At 24.9% G+C, this 22,280-nt stretch overlaps 1 protein-coding gene across 5 annotated transcripts in view; it reads left to right on the top strand.

Moving 5' to 3' along the window:
- The window catches only part of LOC103575040 (serine/threonine-protein kinase tricornered), a 66,483-nt gene that overhangs the window by 3,507 nt on the left and 40,696 nt on the right, over nucleotides 1–22,280 (top strand). For 3 of the 5 annotated variants that reach the window (XR_008404376.1, XR_008404375.1, XM_053742254.1), the window contains exon 1: nucleotides 9,353–11,634. Coding sequence is in view for 3 of the 5 variants with exons in the window: in XM_053742254.1 (XP_053598229.1) it covers nucleotides 11,007–11,634 (628 nt within the window). In the remaining 2 variants the exon portion in view is untranslated. Of the gene's footprint in view, nucleotides 1–1,968; nucleotides 2,106–9,352; nucleotides 11,635–21,778; nucleotides 21,887–22,280 lie in introns of those variants that run through there. The other 2 variants (XM_014444947.2, XM_014444948.2) reach the window with 2 other exon arrangements.

Here is a 22,280-nt window from a genome sequence, read left to right as displayed (position 1 = left end):
ATATTGAGTCATCAAAGTAAGAAAATATATAGAATAAATCCAATTCATCAATAATTTTGAGTCGCGTGGTTCTAGAAGGGAGCAATCTTTGAAATTTTATATTTTTGCTACTGATGAATTTTAGATGAATTTAAACCGATCACCAGAATTTAAAATATCATTCATTTAAAAATTTTAAGGAAAGAGCTCGGAAGTTCAGGCTATTTCCCAACTAGCACACGACTGTGACATCTATGAAATATCAGTTTTTAGGCTGTTTTTTTGACAGATCTATAAGGAATTTTTTTTTTTTTTTTCAATTCGAGTTGACTCGATGCAATATTTCAAGTGATAAAAATAAATATCAATAAATTTTTACAAATAAATTTATTTACACTAAATGACATTAAATAAATTAATGACACTAAATATTCATAAATAATATAAAGACAACCTTCGATTGATCATTTGAAAATTTGAATTTCAAAGATTATTTAAATACAAATGTTAATATTGAGTAAACAGTAAAAAAAAAGAAAACATGAATATTTATAATTCATTAAAAGTATTTAATTCCAGTACTTATAATTAATGCTTTCTTAAAGTATTTAAATAAATAAATCTATAAAATAAAATTTTATTAAATAAAAACGCACAAATTTTTTAATCGAGTTTTTACTGATACTATAACTATTTTTATTCATTAAAATATCAATTAAACTTTTAAGAGAAACAACATACGAAATTTAATAGAGTATTTGTTTTTTTAATACAACTAAGTCAGAAAAATATATTCAAGTTCAGTTATTAAATACTTTGTTTTAAAAATATTTAAACTGCTGAGCTAAAACATTTATCGAGTATTTGAATATAATGTTTCATATATTTATTTTGAAATATTTTATGAGACTAAATATTTCATATTTTTTTACTCTTATGTTATTATAATCATTTTTTAATCAGCTAAATAATCAAAATATCCATTATTTAAATAGTTGACCGTCTCTTTTTTATCATGCAATAATTTCTCGCGCAAAAATTTCTGATGATTATGATGTAGATATTTTTGTATAGATGTCAAGGTGTATCGCGTAATTAATTTTTGTTTGAGTAACTTACGAAAAATTTTGTCGTGAGAAATTTTCGCTGAGAAATTTTGATGCAAGAAATTATCGCGGATAAAAAATGGCGGGAACTATTTAAATGATTCTGAAGTTAGCAGACAATTAACAATTTCCGAATTTGTTTTTCCACTCATTAATTACAAAAAAAAAAATCTAAAAAAATGCACATGTAGAGAATTAAATTAACTACAAGTGCAATTATTTCAAATATTTTTTTTTCGTAATTTATCGTTTAAAAAAAAATCCAAAAATTATTAGACGTCAGCTAAATTCAATATTTGATTAAATTAATTTATTAACTTGTAGCTACTATTATTATTATTATTTTTTTTTTTTTATTATACTTTGTAAATTATAATGACCTACATTATAAATAAAATTTATTAAAAAAGATTTGTTTTAATAATACATACGTTGAGTCATTACAGTTCGTGATATATTAAGTATAAAATACTTAACTCGTTAAAAAAAATCTTGCATTAATGTTTTGTCTAGTCGTTAATAATTTACCTCCATTTAAACTCAACTCACGTAATGTAAACAACTATAATCCATAAAAAAAAAAATAAAATTTTAACTAACACTTAATTTAACAAACTAATTAACGATTTGAAAAAAAATGAATTTACTTATTTAAATAATTAAAATCAGTAAAAAACCTTGGTTCAATTATTTATGAATAATGCAAAATGATGTACATTAAATTACATAGTCATCATTAATATAAATTAATAAAATATTAAAATTCATTTTATTGCAACATAACTTTCTATAGTCATCAGCTGAGTAGTAAGAGTGATAATAAATAAATAAAAACTGTTAATAGTAATAATAATAAATAAAATGACTTCTCTTGCGTATTCAGGTGCGAGGAGGCTACTGAGCTGGAGTCGCATCATCATCGACCAACAGCCACAGCGACAATGGGTGTCGCTGAAGATGACACACCGTCCTCGTTAAGTTCTCATCCTAATGCCAATCAAAATAACCTTAATCAAGAAGGTAAGTTATCACTAATTACTAATTACATTTGCTCTCAAGGTTCACTTGACAATTTAACGATTTTATTTTTATTTACTATGCCTCTTATTTTTAAAGTAAGTCGATACTTTTTGAAGACTCTTTCGGTAGAGTCTTTGATAAATAACATACTAACTTATTCAGTAATATTTAACATTGACATACAATTAAACTCATTAGTTGTTACAAAGTAATGACTGAAGACGACATACGTGTAATCTATTCTTAGAAATCCTTAGTACGTTGTATTATATCGTTATTTGATACGTTAAATTACTGTTAAGTCATACTTATACTCGAGTGACGTCATTATATTTTTTTAGGTATTTATTTCCTTTTTTAATTTTGCGGTGGTCGGTTTTTTTTTCTTTATCTAGACGGGTTTTTATATTTTATTTTTTTCAACGTGAGTTTTACACGTCATTGAAACACTTCCCGTTTCGCAATCAATTAAACTTCCTCAATTCACTTGACACTATTGTTATTGTATTGTTTTTTATAATATCACTCTAAAAAATTGGAGTAATTGTTTATAAAGTAAAAAAATTATTTCATGTAAAAATACGATATTGTTGATGTTGTGTAAGATTTTATTTTGTGGTTAAATGCGTGACAAATTAATTTATAAAAAAAAATTACGTGTTTTGAAATTTATGTTTAAATTAATATTAAATTCCGTATTAATATTTTTTTTTATCAATAAATATTCAAGAGAATTTCAATTATTTTTTTTTATGTACACAATAATTAATAGAATCGTCAATTATCATTTTTTAAGGCTTGTTATTTTGACTAGTCGCCATTTTTTAATATTTTTGTAATTAAAAAAATATTTTTTGTATAATAATTTATATTTCAGACAAAAGAAAAAAATATTGGCGCGAAAAATTTTTTGCACAATAAATTGAAGACAAATTTTCTTATGGCGGGAAAAAAATTTTTGTCTTCAATTCAAAATTCAAATTTTTTTCGCGCCATAATTCTATTTTTCTGTGTACGTAAATATGAATAATTTAATTTCTGTTGTTTTTTAAAATCACGTATGATTTTTTTATGAATAAACATGTCTATAAATATATGCAATAAAAATTGTTTGTGACAGTAAAACTAAAAATAAAAAAAATTGTTGGACTGTTTACGCTGGAATTCTGGGTCAAGTGCGGTGTCTCATGCCGTAGCAAACGATTGATTTATTCATCGGCATATATATATAAAAAAAAAAGCAGGCGTGATGTACTGACTCCAAAGAGAGACGTTTTAAAAAGATTTATATTTATTTATAAATATATATCTTTCTTTCTTTCTCTCCATGTAATATAAAAATATGAGTTACTGCGAATGTAACTATCGTGATGCAATCCGTAGCTAAATTCGAGACATTCGTGAACACAGACGTCTGATGTGTATCGTATTAGATGACTCCTCTATTTAACCCGTTAAATACATGCAATATATAGGTCTTACGCTTTATTTTATTTTTAATATTCCAATCTCTATATGGTAATGAATGCTCTGCATTATATCTCTTACGACCTCTTAATCTATTAGTTAATTGCCTTAATTCAATAATTAATTTATCTGTCTTTTCATCCAAAATTGACGCCAGGAAAGAGAGAAAAGAAAAATAAACTTATTTTCACAAAATTAATTTACTTACAGCATTTTTTCAATGTTAATTTGCTGTAATTTTTATTGACCTACTGGCATAAAATTTGAATTAATTTTCTTATTACTCAAAAAATAATTAAATTTATTGTGCTGAAATGTAAATACGCAATTATTTTTAAGCTTTAAGTTTACCCTTTTATCTTTTTTTAAATTCTTAATCAGATTAAATTTTTTTCCGTGGTATGCAGGTTGGTAAAGATAAAAAAAAGACATTCTTTTTATTTATTCTTGTCTATTTCTCTTAAGTAAGCATTCAAAGCTAAAAAAAATTAATTGCATTTAAGCTTTGAGTTTTAGTTTTAAAAAGCAGCTTTGTACTATTTGTTTTTTTTTTCTTTCTATCAAAAAAGAAAATGAATCTTAACCAGCTATCACGTAAATTTTCAAATAACAACCGAAAATATATTTTTATTTGAATTATAATTACACTAAAAAAATCGGGAGTGAATTCAGAGTGATCTGGATTTTATTTAAATCCGTATTCACTCCGATTCGGAGTTTTAATATTAAAATAAACTCCCCTTTGAATTAAATTTCACTCCGAGAGGATTAAATCAATACAAAGTCATCCGTTCCGCATCCACTCCGAATTTAATCCGCAAATTTTTTACAATGTAGATATAAAAATATATAATTTATAATTGATCTTTTAAAAGAAGTTAAAATTTAAATAATTATATCGCGAAATTAATAATTAATCCTGTATATTAAAATAGATGGATCGAAAATAGTTATGAAGTTAATGAAGTATCGAATTATCGCAAGGATACCCGAATCAAAAAAAAATTCGGATTTAAGTCTCAAAGTTCTCAATGAGGTTTTTGAGGATCAATTTAAAATTTAAAAATTGACAACACCTGAGTCTAAAATTCGGATTTAAGTCTCAAAGTTCTTAATGATGTTTTTGAGGATCAATTTAAAATTTCAAGTTTGACAACAGTATAGAAAGTTATCCTAGTTTAGTCGTCAAAGTAGTAGTTACGACCAATTTTACCCCTTTCAGAACTAAACTGGAGTAACATAACTTGGATTAGAGCCTCAAAATACTCAAAATAATCCCCATTTAACCTAAAAAATATCATTCGACGTATTCTCTGCCCTCCCTTTTCTATCTAGATGAAGCTGAAGTTAGCGGCCGTAATAAGTAGCGGCCACGCAAAAAATTTCTGGCCGCTACTTATTACGGCCGCTAGCTTTAGCTTCATTTCTATCTAAAATTTTTGAAAGTCCATAGTATAACTTTTCATTCATTGAAGATTTTGAGGATCAAACTAAAATTTGTTTTTTGACTCGGATATGGTCCGCAATTTTTTATTGGTTGAAATTAAGGAGCGTAATTAAAAATTTTAGTTATCTGTATAATTTAAATAAAAAAACTAAAGATAAAAATAGGTTATTTTTTATCGCAGAAAAAAAGAAACAATAAAATAACATTTCGTGCCTACTTGGGCAAGTATTTTTTATTCTTCATACCGTGAACGTTGAGTTTGCTGTTATATCAGTCTTTTCTTTATTACACATTATGTTATATACATACACATATATATGCAATATAAATTCAAAGTCTCGTGGGACATGAGAGATAGTAAAGTTGACGATAACGGAAGATAACGTAAGGTGGGTTAATAATACCTTCAGCTCTTTACGACTAACAGTCTCGTATTTTGATTATTACTTTATATCTACATTCGCATGTATATATAATATATATATATATATATATATATATATATATATATATATATATATATATATATATATATATATATATATATATATATATATATATATATATATATATATATATATATATATATATATATATATATATATATATATATATATATATATATATATATATATATATATATATATATATATATATATATATATATATATATATATATATATATATATATATATATATATATATATATATATATATATATATATATATATATATATATATATATATATATATATATATATATATATATATATATATATATATATATATATATATATATATATATATATATATATATATATATATATATATATATATATATATATATATATATATATATATATATATATATATATATATATATATATATATATATATATATATATATATATATATACATCAGACTTGAAAAAATATAAGTACAAGTATTTATAGAGAAAGGTAAAATGAGTAATTTATATTAAATGTATGTGCGTGTCCATCTGTGCTCTTGATTATTTGATAACAAGTATAAGAATTTAAAAACTAAATAATAAAAAAGGAGGTGGTCTTAAGAGCCACTAGGATCTTTTGCATAATAAGTTTTCCTGGATTATAAATGAACTGGAGCATAATGCGGTATATAGTTGACCGACTTTTAAACACAATAACCGTTTATAATTATTAATATTTTATAATTAATGGCAATAATTATGCCATTTTATTATTAATATAATAATTATTTATTTGAGGTCACTTACTTAATTTTTTTTTTTTTTTTTTTTTTTAATGGAAAGTATTTGTCTAGAAGTATTAAAACAGTTATGACGTAACGTAAAAAGTTTGAATTTAAATAAATGTAAATGTAAAATGTTGGTAAGCCGCAGTAGGAGTTATAGTAGTTTAAATATATAAGCAAGAAACCTCTAGTGCAAAGTAAAATCATTATTTTCCACGTGTCAGTCTGCCATATGGAATTATGGGGATCATTTGGTACACCTGACGCATTTGTATACCACTTATTTTTTTATTTTTTTTATACTTATACTAACGCAGTTAATCCTAAAGTATGATTGAAAGCTTTTATGTCTCCCTCATTCCGCTATAATACGGTAAAACTAATAATTCTATACTTTAAAGTATACTATGATAAATTAATTATTATTATTAGGATTTCTTTTCCTTTTTTCCGATTAGTTTTAATTATTTTTTAACAGTTTCAAAATTTCTAAAGACAATATTTTGAAGATTTCATAGAAATATAATTATTGTAGATATTTATTGCGAAATTTTCAAAAATTTTGCCGCAATCTTTTGATTCGTTGAGTTGATGTCCAAATTATTAATACATTTGTTAAGAAGTTTATAAACATACTGAGGAAATTTTCCTTGACATTTAAAGCGAATTACTTGAAATTATCAACGAGTTTAAATCAATCAGAAATATTAAATATAAATTAACATTTATATACTTTATTTTTACATCACTTTTTATTTCCAAGTAATAAATTTCATAAAAGTTAAAATCACAATGGATTTTATTTCATTTCATTGCAGTTATTGTTTTTTTATTGTTTGAAAGTCGATTAAATTTTAAACAATATTTTGAAGCTGAAATTTATTTGAAAGACCTGAATTTTGAAAATTGAAAATTATTTTTTTGCTCATGTCCGATTAGTTCTTGGAAATGAAAAATTTCATTGCAAGACTTTCATAAACTCAAATTGTCAAAAACTGATTAAGGTTTTTGAAAAAAAATTAGTAATGTACTTTTAAAATTTTTTGAATTCAAATCCCACATCATTATCTTGATTAATCACATAGAACATATATTTTTGAATAGTCACATTATATTTTCATAAAAGATTATGCTTTATTTTTTTTAATTATCTGAACAAATTGATATTCTTGTAAATTGGAGAAATTTTATTAAATTTCTATGACAACTATCTTTGAAAATCGAAAAATTTTTCAATACTAAATTGTGAAATATAAAGCGCCTTATTATTGAACACAATAAGGCTCAAAATTATTTTTGGATTCTATTAAAATGTTATTCACTTTCTTTCCGCTTTTTTTATTAATCATTTTAAAAAATGAGCCAAATTGGTTAATTAGTTTAGAAATACACTCGAAATTTTCAAAATAAAAAAATCAATTTTTACGATTTCATTTTTGAATCAATTTTCGCGCCAATTTTCCAAACTAAATCTATTTGTAATCTGGGTTTAAATTATTATTGCTGGTATATCTATATATTATAAAAGATACTAGAACTATTAAATTTTTGAGCTTGAATCAGTAAATATTAATTCAAAGAGTGTGAACATTATTAATTTTTTTTTTTGTAAAAATTTCAATAATTATTTTTGACAAAATCTATTTTCAATTTTGGCTACAGCAATTTTTACTCGCTTATAAAAATCTAACAGTTTCGGATTTGTCTTGATGACGCAACTCGATATAATATATTTCAATTAGTCTAGTAGGGGACATAAATTATTTTGTCATCTCTATAATGTCCGCACTTCATATCGGATCCTAATTAAAATTTCAACACTTATCCTATGAATAATTCCTGTTGTTTAATTGTTCAAAAATACAGTGACCATTTAAAAGTTTCAAATCAACCGAAAATGCTATTTTTTCAAATTTGTTTTTGAAAACTCTAGCCAACTTCCGTAAAAAGCACATTGATATTGACAAAATAAGTTTCAATTTTCTTTTAATTTATGAAAATTTTCAAACTATTTTATTATTAATTTTTTTTTAAATAAATTTTTGAAAAAAAAAAAAAAAAAAAAATTTTAAATTCTTCTTCTCTACCGTTTATCTAACAATAAAAAATGAATATCATAATTATTTCCTTTTAAAAATTTTTTTAATGGAAAATATACTATATACAATAATTAATAAATTATTAATTGTCATTAATAAAAATTAATATGAACCAAACTATCAAATATTAAAATAGATTTCAATCAAATTAAATATAAATAAATAAAATGAATAATTCCTACACTTATTTTAATATTTAGTTATCTTAATCTAACTTAACTTTATCATAAAATTATTACTTAATTAAATTTTAATAATATTAAACATTTTATTACAACTTTCAATCAACCTTGAACGCAACTCAGCTTAAGCTTAAATGATATTTAATATTCAATAATACATTATTAAAGTATTAATATAAATTTAATCGCTCGTTATACGATCACAATTCCAATGAAATAAAAAAATGGCTAACTAAAAAAAAAACCTCCTTCCCGTTTGATAAAATACCACAAAACATTTTCATACTTTTATTAAATCTATAAATACATAATAAAGTTTAAACTGCAAACTAAAAAAAAAAAACTTTATCTACGCCGCAAAAGTAAATTTCATAAAAAATAAAGCACATGAAGGAAAACTTTGTCAAAATATTTATTACAAAAAAAAAAAATAATAATAATAATAATAAAATCAATGACGCAAAATATAAAAATATTTCATAAGAGTGAAGTATACATCTTACATTGCAACATAATAAATTCACCGTAAAACAAAGCCTCAGTAGGGAGAAAGCTTACATACGTGGGAGTAATGCAGTAGTGGGAATTTTTTTTTTTTAAATTTATAAAAAAATTTATTCAAAAATTTAAAATTGCCGCGCATTTATTTAAAACAAAAGATTTACACACAAAAATTTTTTTTTTAAAAATAGTTTAAAAAAAAAATAAAGAAAGGTAAAGACTTGTTGATGCGTCTACGTTGCGTACGGAGCGCGAGTGTCGAGTACCCGCGAGTTGAGACTTGGACGAGTGTTTGTGTCTCTACTATCGTTAGTCTCACGGCGATCGCTGTAAGTAACAGAACTTATGGATAAAATACCTAAGCCGCTTAAACTTTACTGCTTATTTGTTATTCTTAACTCATATATATATATATGTATATAAATATATATACATATACATATACGTATAAAAATTAGCCAATTAATCGCAATATCTGTTACTTAAATAAATATTAATTTTGAACGTTAAATTTTAAAAAATAATTTATTTATATATATACATATATATGTATATATATAAATTAAAATAAATATAATAATTTATTATTGGCAAATTGTGATAATATTATTTCAGTTTCAATCGCGAAAATCGTGAAAGCGTTTTTTGGCGCACGCGCGTTTTATAAAACGGCTGAGTGAGTGGGAGAGAAAGCCGGCTCTATATATATTATTTTTATAATAACAACAATAATAATAATAATAATAAATTTATCTATATAACTATTAAACTGGTGACGCGACTATATCGGAGTAGAGTTAATAAAAAAGGTGGTAAATTTAAAAAAAAAGAACACCTGTTTGGTGATTTTGTTTTTAAAATTTAAAAATTTAAATGGGGTAATGTGAGTTAAAATAATATAAAATAGTGATGAATAAAAAGACATTGATCGACGGAAAGATACAATAAGAAATGAGTTTAATGACCGACAATCGCTTTAAATGCGAGCCGTCTCGTCTACAACTTTTGCAACAACTGCTAATACTTGTGCGACATGTTCACGAGAATTCACCATTTTCATCGGTCATACACTATCATTATCATTAAGTGTAATAATTTATTTACACTTAAAAATTCATATGTGCACTAACTTTTTAACGTATAATGATAATAATAATAAATAAAGTTTGCCGCGGATTGGTCGCGGTATTAAACAGCTGACTCTAGATCAGGAAAAGCGTAAATTCGATTGCTTTAACAAAGACAACTTTTGGAGGTCAACTGGTCTTTATTTTTTTACTTTTCTTTCTTTATTACTTTTTTTAAAAGTACAAAACTTTGGTAAATCAATTGTCATTACGTAGGTAAATAAATAAACTGCAGGATAATATTCATTGTTATTATTAGTATTGATATTTAAAATATATGATAGCTAAATTTTTCACACTTTACGTAATCATTAAATAGTGACGGTCGTACAGAGCTTTCGTGAATGGCCTTCGTGTAAATTGTGTGCGCGAGTGTCTCATCTATATTTTACTCATATATATTTATACAAATGTATGTACATTTACATACATATATGAGTATTACTTTGGATCATCGACAGTGTCAACACAGTGGTTGTTGCTCTCAGTTATTATGATGTACTGATGTTAAAAATAATTATATATATAATAAATACTACGTCATTACTTGATAAATAAAATATATATATATATATATTTTAAAAAAATATGTAAAAATAAAAATAATTGAATATAAAAATAATTTTTTTTGAAACTAATAATTTAAAAAAAAAATTATCAATCGTTATCAATTTTTATCAATGTCTTATCAGTTCTATATAAATTTATCGAATGTGATAACAAATTGCGATTTCATTGTATAGTTTTATTTAATTTGTATTTTAAAAATAGTGATAATAATTAAAAAAAAAAAAAGTAAAGAAGTGACGTAAAAGTGTAAATTTTGAAATAGGATTTTTTGATGCCGTTTTTGTTTTGTGGTTTTGTGTTTAACTCGTCAGACGACGAGACACGTGAGATGCCGGTAGCGTCAAACAACTACTGGCTTCCGGAGTCTGCTAAAATAATAAATCTTCACGCAAACTCAGCTACTGGATGGATGTCACCCTACAGTAGAGTTCAAGGGGCAGTTGAGCATACTCGTGATACTGCGGGTAGTGAAGGTGGTTGTGAAGGTACTGAAGGAGGTTTAAACAGTTGCTTTGAACAGCAACAGTATCGTGGTGATGTGAATAAAGTGGAATTGGAGGAGACGGAAACCGCCAACGTACCGGCTAATAAAACTAATAATAATATCAATAATAATAATAATAATAGTCATAATAATAGTGGCAGTATCGGCAATAATAATAATAATAGTCATAATATTAATAATCATAATAATAATAATAATAATAATAATAATATAAATAGTAATAATAATATTGTTAATAGTAGTGATAAACACAGTAGTCGACGTTATATTGGTGGTAATAGTCATAATGGTAGTGGTGTTGTTATATTGGAGGGATGTAGGCCGAGCACAACTACTGCGAGAAGATTTTTGAGGTGGTTTGGACGAATCGGACAACCTGTTATGGAAAAATCAGGTCTTTATTTTATTTATTTTTTTTTTTATTATAATTCTAACCGTTAATTTTTACTGTGGAATTGTTTTTTTTTTTTAAATAATTTTACTAGAAAAATAAAGTTTTTAATATTGAAGAGACCCAGTATAAATGAAAATAAAAAAATAAAATTAAAAGTAAAAAATCTAGTGGATTTAGATTTCTGAAATGTTTGTCTAAAAATCGCAGGCCGACCCTAACTACCCCTTAAGTCAACCTTAAACAGTTAAACTGTATAAATTTTTGTATACCTGAATATCAGAACGTTTTTTCGAAGAACGAAAATAAAAAACGGAATGGAGTAAAAAATCAAGATACTGAAAGTAGCTGACGTCTAATAATTTTTGAATTTTTTTAAAAACGATAAATTTAAAAAAAAAAAAATATTAAAAAAAATTGCACTTGTAGTTTTTTAAGTTTTCTACATGTGCATATTTTTATTTTATTTTATTTTTTTAATTTAATTGGTTAAAAAAAAATCTGGAAATTGTTAGTTGTTTGCTGACTCCAGGATCTTAAAAAATCTACTGAATTTAGATTTCTGAAACATTTTGCGTAAGCGCTAATATGTCAGCTGAAAATCGCAGCCACCCCCAATTACCCTTTAAGTTAAGCAGGGAAATTACACAAATTTTTTTCATTTTCGTTGCGCAAAAAACGTTCTCAACTTCCGGTACATTTAATATTTACTAATTAGAGTACTTTTCACTGATTCATTTTAAGAGAGTACTTTCCCGATCGGGTACTAGGTCTTTTACCTTATTTTTTTTTTTTTTTTAATACAAACAAGTACGGTATCATTAATTTTTGGCGGTAAAAAGTTGAGAAATTTAAATATTCAATTTTACATTTTGAAAATATTCTACTTTCTAAAATTGAATTAGTGAAAATCAGTGAGTATTTACTATTCGCTAGTGGATTTCGCTAATTAACTTTTAGAGAGAAACTTCAAAGTGGATTGATTAAAAAATATATGAAATATAATAATGAAATTAGTCGATGACTAATAATTTTTGGACTTTTTTAAAAACGATAATTTTTTTTAAAAATTGCACTTGTAGTTTTTTTAATTTTCTACATGTGCATTTTTTTTTTTTTTTTTTTTTTTTTTTTTGTTGCAAAAAAATTCAAAAATTGTTAATAGTCTGTAAGTTAGAATTATATAAAAGTTAACATTTTTTAAATATTTAATTTTTTTTAGCTGTAAATATATTTACAAAATCATTATATTTATGAGAAAAAATATTCTTTAAAATACAAATTTTTTTTTACAATTTAATAAAAATAATAATAACTCCAGACTTCATTAACTGATAAGACCAATTCAAATATTTATTTTTTTTCGCGGTATTTTTTTAAACAAACCCGCCAAGAACAAAAAAACATTAAGAAATATTTATTTTCTATTTTTCATAGCTGGAAATGAGTGAGACCGCGGTTGCGCATAATTACTTTTTTTATTTAAAAAAATTTCAATTAAACTCGTATGTTTTACTTATTCGTTTTTTTCTTCTATAGTGATCAATAAATAAAAACTGCGCAAGCTCAGTGGGTTTAATAATGATTGTTGACTGACTTAATGTGCGATGATGAATCATAAATCGTAGACAAACATTCTACGTACAAAAGTATCGAAGACATCTTACATTTTCTATGCCTTCTAATCGCGTGTCTTAACTATGTACTGTACTACTGTTTATACACTTTACTACTACTATCATAACTTACATAAATTATATGTTAATACATGAGTAGCATGTAAACATGTTAAATTGTTTGGTCATCAGCTCTCATTTGACCCCATGTCTGTTTTATTCACGAATAGTGTTATGCATAAATTTTTATTCAGCACAAAAAAAAAATTTCTCGAAATAAAAAAATATATAATATTTTTATTGCTGCATATTTAAAAAAAAAAAATTTTAAAAATGATTTTTATTGATAACTTTTGACTAATAGTATTTGTTGTGTCATGACCTAAGATTATCTGACCTAGAAATCAAGTAAAACTAATTTACATAATCGATAATATAATTTATTTGAATAATTTAATTCTACTGACAAATAATTTTATTTTCTGTTAAATAACATTTTTTTTTTTTTTTTTTTTGTGAGGCAGGAAAAAATGAATGGACAAGTTTTACTTATAATGAAATGACTTCCAATTAAGAAACTTAATTGTCGCCGTAAGACTTTTTTATCATTTTTCGGGCAAAAAGATGTTGAGGCACTAAGAGGAATGAAATAAAAAAATTCTATATATTTTGAAAATGTGATAGTAATGTAAGTGCCGTTCATAATATAACGGAGTAAAAGCAGCCGCGTGTAAATGCTAGCGGAACGCGCGGTAAATTATTCCCGTGAGCCATCGTGATCTCCGGTTGTCGAGGTAACTAGGCCGGAAAAAGGGATAAGCCATTTACAAACGTGATAAATGAATATTTAGATATGAGGGAAATCAAAACAATTATAACGCAATTTATTTACAATATAACAGCTTTAAATACATAATATTTATTTCCGGAGTTTGTTATATAATTGTTAAATTTTTTGAAGTCAATTCCTAGTTATCGTAGTGGAATTTTGACACAATTTTTACTAACCAGGGTCAAAAATGAAATTTTATTTTTTTGAATGCTTTCGAACCTCAATAAAATCCTTATTTTGGTCACTTCGATGAATTTTTGCTTCATGGAAAAAAAGAATCGGTAGCAGCTACTGATTATTTTTTTGTAGACGCTACCGATTATTCCGTAACGGCTACCGAAAAAAAATCGGTAGCTGTTACTGAAAAATAATCGGTAGCGGCTCCTGATTACTAATTGGTAGCTGCTACCAATTATTGGCAATCGGTAGCCACTACTGATTATTTTTTTTAGTGTTGGATACATTTATTTCATTGAACAAAATGATGAATAAAAATTTCAAAAACGTTTGTTCATCAATTATTTTTGATTTTTAAATTTTCAAACTTTAACATATATAATTGTTTCAGTTGGAAAAAAAATTGCATCCAAAAATATTTTTGAGCTCGAAGAGCTTGAAAATTCATTCACAATAATGTCCTTGATGATAACGTATTCTCAATAATCCTTGAGCTCGAAAACAGCGGGAAGTTTTAGGGCTGATCCGCAGGGTCAACCGTTCCCCAGATTTTTTTACACGATATCCAACGTTATCTTGATTAATCACACAGAACACATATTTTTAAATGGTCAAATTGTCCACGGGGATAATTATCAAATAAATTTTACTCATTAATTGTGAGTAAAACTGGGTCTAGATAAATAATTACTTTTTCATTTCTAGGTAGTGTTCAATTAGGGTAAAAAAAAACCCCTATTTTGAGTAATTAAAAAAAAAAAGAGTAAAAAGTAAAAGAAAAGGAATCAGTTTTTATTTTTTCCGTATTTGGCCCAGATTTACTCTAAATTGTAAGGTAAATTTTATCAAAAAATTAACGCCGTGTATTTTTATTAAAAATTATCTCAAATTTTTTAAATTATATCAACAATATTAACGTGAAATAAGTAAATTTCATTAAATTTCCCTGAAAATTTTCTTTTTGATGACTTCTCAATTTTTGGGAGTTCAAATTTTTAAAAAATCCACTTGGTCTGTCAGATGATATTTTTTAAATTTATGATTCAATTATTCAAAGATAAAAAAAAAAAAACAATAAATTTAAAAAGTAGGCGTTTAATTTAAATATAAACATGGTCTTTTAATGGAGTAAATTTTCCCACAATTTTAAGTACAAGACTGCACTACAAAGTCTTGGTCTTAATTTTCTACCCACCTGTTCTATTCATTACAACTATACTTAACATGATTACACAATGACGACAACCATGATAATGATGATGATAATAATAATAACAAGAATAACGATAACTAAACCGGAAAAGCTAGTGCGTAAACATAACTCACTGATAAACACAAACGAATCTTTTTATTGCTTTTAACTTCCTTTTTTCTTTTATATACACAAGTATATAGATATTATAGTATAGTATAATATAATAGCAATATCACGTATGAAACATAAACAAGTCAATGATCTTTATGTAATTTTATTGCACTATTGCTGTTACATAAGCCCCCAAAGTTATTATCTTTTTATCGGAAGAAAGTTATGCATAAACTCCCTTCTTATGTAATCATAATAATATAGATCCGTCCACCACCCGTGTCTTTTATTTTTACTCAATATTAATCAATTAATTAACATCGTTTGCGATAAATTAAATTATTTATTAATTAATAATAATAAATAATAATAAACAACTTAATTTATTTAAAATAATATACGTCGTCGAGGTTAAGAAAAATATGTAAATCAACCTCTAGGTCATTAAATAGTTTATTACGTAAAGTTGAGTGTTGTCGTATGGTAATGAGATGATCTAGTCAAGCCACCATTTGAGATAAAATCATCTCGTGTCACGATTTTTCATTAAAAAAATAATTTCATTTAGGAAAATTTTACAACCGTTTTTTTTTTAAATCAATATTTTGCTGAAAAATTTTTTTATTTTTCTAAAATAAATATGAGTCAAGTCCACTTGATAGTTAAGTTAAAAGCAATTTATTTCGAAGGTGACTGAATCTGGACTATATCATACATATATATACATATATGTATTATATAGCCACACCTAAACTTGTACATGACGTATTATCTATACAGATAAATATGTGTATATGTAAATATATATATATATATATATATATATATATATATATATATATATATATATAACGCAATGTATCTCTATGAATGCCAAGAGACAAAGATCGAGTTTCCACGACCGAAACCTCAACTGTACTTACGCGAGTTACGTACGATACGTGGGAGATATATCGGCCTCGAGAGTAGTAAAGAGACGAACGACGTTTCATTTTATTTTGTGTGGGAAGTAGTGTAGTATGTTTTATATATTCTGTATATAATAGTTTATTGTAGATAATACTTGAGGCCTACGTAAGAAAACATAAAGAGCCTGCAAGTCTACATATCTTTGTATATATATATATATATATATATATATATATATATATATATATATATATAAATATATTGAGATATGTATTGCCTTTACTTTTAACATTACGAAGCTAGTCATAGTACACATACGGCCCCCTTTACTTCGGCTGCATTACATTGAATTAGTATGGTTGCTCATAATGCCCCTGCACCCGCAGAAAAATCCGAGTCTTCGTGACTCTTGTTACCACTTTTATATTAACTATTACACATTAACTTGTAATAGTCTATGCATACTTTGTTTAGCTAGAGAGTATTTTAAAACCCTCTTATGTACGTGCCCACTTATATTCATTTTTTTATAAATTCACATTTTTTTTTTATTGTGGAAATTTTTAATTAATGGATAATTGTAGTCTCGTATTTCTATTGTTTATTTATTATTATTGTTATTATAACTATTATATTTTTTTTTTAATTGATATTAACAATTGATTAATTAATAAAAAAATTTTCTGAGATATTTGGATAGATTGAGTTCTCGTAATGAGAATTTCAATAAAAGAGTTTTCTATTTTGATGGAAAAAAAAAAAAGGTGGTTGTTATTTTCTGTCGCAATGGACTTCAATTAATATTGCGGAATAATATTTTTTATTTTTCACAACAGAAAAATTTATTTGATACTAGCAAAAACGATTCTTCGAGTAATTTTAAATTAAATGTTTACTCATTTAGTAGTTTGAGTATTTTAGCGGGAAAATTTTGAGAAAATTTAAATTTAGATTGCATTGATATTGCAACTTCTGTGAGATTAAAATTTTTTTTATGTACAAAAAGTCTTAAAAAAAATATTTTGTCAATTTTTATTTTTTATTTCAAAAGTTTTGCGAATTTATTAAAGATAAAATTTAATCTTTAATTTATTATCGAAAATTTATTTATAAAATACAATTTCAAAGAAAAAGAAAAATAATGAAAGTATAAAATTTCATAAGTAATCATGAAAAGTTTTAATCGTTTGAAATACAATAAAACACTAACATTGAGAAGTTTTTTTTATAAAATTCTAAACTGTCTGAGAGAAATTGTTTTAAATTTTCCATTTATCGTCTAAGTGAACAAACATTCCATTCGCCTGTTTAGGTTTGAGAAAAAGTTGAAATCTCGTTATTTTCAATGAAAGTATACAATAAATTTTTAAATATAATAAACATTTTATTTATAATGATTGGGACAGTTTCTATTCAAAAATTAATTTTTTAAAAACCAATTCAAATAAACTTTTCACGTATCATTACAAGAAACTTTAAAATTATTTTCAAAAATTATATCACTGACTAAATTAAAAATAAAAGCTTTTTTAGACTTTTCTATTAATTTATTTTGAAAATTAAATAAGCGCGGGAACTGTTTAAATTAAAAAAATGACAAATTTTTCAATAGTCGATTGACGTCAATTGTTAGACATTTTCTTTACACATAAAAAAAAGAGTTTTTTGGCGCGAAAAATTTTTACTCACCTCAAGGAAATTTACCCATTATAATTTAAAAAAAAAATAGTTTTTGGACTTGAAAAAAAAATTCTTCAGCCAATAAATTTTTATTCTGATCTTAAATCACTGGATGCTACAAGTGTCAAAAATAAATTTTCTTTTTATTTTCACTATAAATCAAAAATTAAATATTTTTTATTATACTGACTAATAAAGTCGGCAAACCGAAGAATTGAATATTTTTTAAAATTTGAATTTAAAAAAAAAAATTTGACTATTTCCCGTATCCAATTCATTTTTTTTTATTCATTAAATCATTACCAGACTAATATAAAAGATAATTTTCATTGTGATTTGAGAACTGCAATAACTTTTTGTCGCAGTTCTTAATCATACCCAACACGAACGATCGCGCCTTGCGTTTTTACCTGTCACGCGATCATTCAGCGTACCTAGTTCCCTCCATTTAAACTTCAGAATTAGTTCATAGAATAGATTAAAATGAAATAATTATATTAATGCCTATTGCAAAAAAAGTATGATAGAAAAAATATTTAAAAAATGAAAAATAGTCAGCAGTAATTTAAAACTACATTGTAACATGATTCTGTTCTATTAATTGTATAGGTACACATAAATGTCTATATATATATGTATATGTTTAGTACCCGAGCTATGCAATTGTAATATACGTACTCCCCTTTTCGAAAGTCGGTCACGAGCTCGGTCGGCGACCGTATAGCGGACCATCGCGGACAGCCCTGCGGTCTGTTGTTCACTTTACTTGGCCCCAGTTGTTACGTTAGAAACATATTACGATAGAAAATTCAATTTCAACTTGAATCTTCTAAATATCTTCCTTTTACTGTAAATACTTTTAAAACTTTCTTGTTGAGATCCAATAGTTTTATAATTAAACTCACGATAACTCATATGACAAATAGAAAATACATATATATATATATATATATATATATATATATATATATATTACTCAATAATTTATGAAACTCATGTATTTTTTGCTGTTACATCAGTCTCTATTATACAATTAATTGATTAATTAATTTTAAAATCAGTTTTTTTATTTTTTAATTCAATTAAAAAATTTTTTTCTATTAGTCATCAATATTTCCCATGGATTATTAAAAAAGTAATAAAAATACATCGATAGTAATATCGAACTTTATTAATAATTAGTTCAGAATATTTCCGAAAATTTTCAATTAATTGACGATTAACAAATAATTAAACACTTAACGTAATTTGAGTATTTTAGTTTTTCAATGAAAAAAAAAAAAATATTGATTACCTTTTAATTATTTTAAGTGGTCATTAATATCTATCATGTATTAATAAATTCAGTAATTAAAAGTATAAAATTTTAGTTCTTTAATAGTTTACTTTTTATTTCATTGTTTACTAAACTTAAAATAATTTTTTGTTAATTTAAAAAAAAAAATTTTAATTGTTTAATTAAACATATGTGTAATTACAGATCTTATTTAATATATATACATATATATGGAGACTTAATTTAATAAAAAATGGAACTAAAAATAATAATGACAAGTAAACAATCTAATATCTAATGTTTGTAATTGACAGTGTAATTACAAAGATAATTAATATAAAATTGAGACTGTAATTAAGACATGAGTGAGAATAGTAAGACTACGAATTAAAAAAATAATAATAAAAATGAGATGAAAAAGAGACGATGTAGTAGAAGAGAATCCTTTTCTCTTTTCGACGATACAGTTAGTCGACACAGCTACTCAGGAAGTCGTTTCGCGCTGATGACGCGCCATTCTCAATGTTCACTCAATTTCCAATGAAATATTATAAATAAATTCGAGTAAATAAATATATTAATTAATCTTTAATATAATTCAATGGCAACTTTAAGATTCAGCTCAATGAACTGCATTAAAAATATATTTTATTTTAAAGTAACAGAACTGAATAATTACCGTTTTTAAATCGCTGAGTATTTAAATTATTTAGATATTTTTTATATATAATTACGGCTGTCTAAGCCTGGGACCCATTTATTTGAATATTAAATTTTTTTGGCTATTATAGTGATATACGAAATTCCAAAAGTCGATATTGACCTGAGGTTTCTGCGGGAAAATTGTAATATGTCGTGTTTTATATAAAAAAAAAAAAAAAAAACTAAAGGCTAATGAGCTACAATTGATAATAATGATTGTAGTGTGAATTATTTTATGTTGCTTTGAAAATATAATGACGCAATCCGTGTAAAAAAAAATCGTTCCAAAAACATTAATGACAGCGAATTTCCAAAATCGAGACAATTCTGGATTTTACGGTGAATATTTTTAGAACTTTGAAGAAATCAGAAAGTGAAGAATTTTCAATTGGTATAGACATTTCTTGCACGTTTTTGAGCAACTTTGTTCTTCACTTTTTGATTTTTTCAAAGTTCTAAACGTATTCACCTTAAAATTGAGTATTTTCTCAATTTTTGAAGTTCACTGTCATGAATGTTTTTGGAACGAATTTTTTTACACGGGAATTAATACTGTAAAGCATTTATAACAAATTACATGACTAATAACCTTAAATATTTATCAAATTCGCGAATTTTTTTTGTAGTTTACAATAGTGACATCAAAATTTAACAAATTAAAAAAAGTATAAATAAATATATCAGAGTCGAAATATTAGACATCAATTGAACGGGTTCATTTTTATTTTGGTTTATAAAAAATTGGTTATTTCATTGGGTTAATTAAATCTTAGTGGGTTCGAATAAATTTTTTTTTTCAGTGTAATAATAATCTAGAAGTCTGAAATTGAAAAAAATGTTTCTTTAAAATTCAAATTTTTCTGCGACTTCTTTATGGCTCACGATATTTGTCTAAAGAGCCAGAAGGGCGTACTAAAAAATTTTAGGAAATTGCCGTGATCATAATCTAGGAGTCAAAAATTGATGAAAAAATTTTCTGATATGCTTATATTTTGTCATTGTTAGTCTAAACAGGTTTTAGTTACGTTTTCGATTCGTGATAGCCCAATCTACGTTTTTAACGTTCAATTTACGTCAAATATTGCGACTCGGTTACACATTAGTTATATTATTTATTATTGCGACTTAAAGTAGCTACATATACAGGAAGAGAAAAAAGAAGGGGCCTTAGTCCCCGGGTTGGTGGCCCAGTCCCAACCGATCGGCCGTGTCCAACGTTGTCTATTCTTAAAATCCAGTCAGTAACGATCGTGCAATTCAACGAGTCACTCATCTGTCACTTAACTTATAAATTATTTCCGCAATATCAGACTCAATATAACAACGTTGGGAAAAAAAAATAATAACAATAAATGGAGTTCTTTTTCAAAATATGTATAACTCTACTTTGTAAATTGTAAGGCAGGTTTAAATTTTTTTTTCACAATAAAAATAACCGCAGTAAAGTGATTTGCTATGCCAAAAGTCCTTGGTACGGTTGGTAATTTGTGTAAAAAAATATATAGAAAAGTAAAAAAAAAATAAATAAATAACCAAGGTTATTTAAAGTTTGCTGTATACGTGGTTTAGTGTTTACTTTTGTTGTTGTTATTTAAATTGTTTGTTTGGGCTAGAGTTTTTTTTTTTTTTTTTTTTTTTTTATTGGAGTATTTAATATATTGTGAGTTAAATGTTTGGCCCGGATGTCTTGAAACCTATTTGGTCTAAGATCGGTAGGATGTGCGGATATATTACCTGTGCTAGATCTTATCTCTCAGGTCAGTTATTTTTTTTTTTTTGAATAATTAATTTTACGATAAATCGTTGAATTAAAAAATTTATCAGAATTTTTTTGTTTTAATTTTTATGATCTTGAAAAAAAAGATCAAAATTTAAAGAAAAAAAAAATTTATTAAAATCCAGAAATGGAATGAAATTTTGTAATTCATTTAATTATAATTATTATTTAATGAGCAGTAATTAAAAAAAAAAAAATTCCAGTTTTTAAATTTACAACAAAGGCCTATGGCATAAATATGTATTTTATTATCTTATGTAAAAATATGCCAGTATGAAATTTTTGATAAATTCAATAGTCGCTATCTTTTGACGATGAGCCAGCGAAAAGTGCTAGAGAAAGCAAAAAAACAAAAAAAAAAAAAAAAAAAAACA

Source organism: Microplitis demolitor, chromosome 1 (assembly GCF_026212275.2).
Source record: "Microplitis demolitor isolate Queensland-Clemson2020A chromosome 1, iyMicDemo2.1a, whole genome shotgun sequence".
NCBI classification, from domain to species: domain Eukaryota; kingdom Metazoa; phylum Arthropoda; class Insecta; order Hymenoptera; family Braconidae; genus Microplitis; species Microplitis demolitor.
This window is presented reverse-complemented; position numbering and strand designations above follow the sequence as displayed.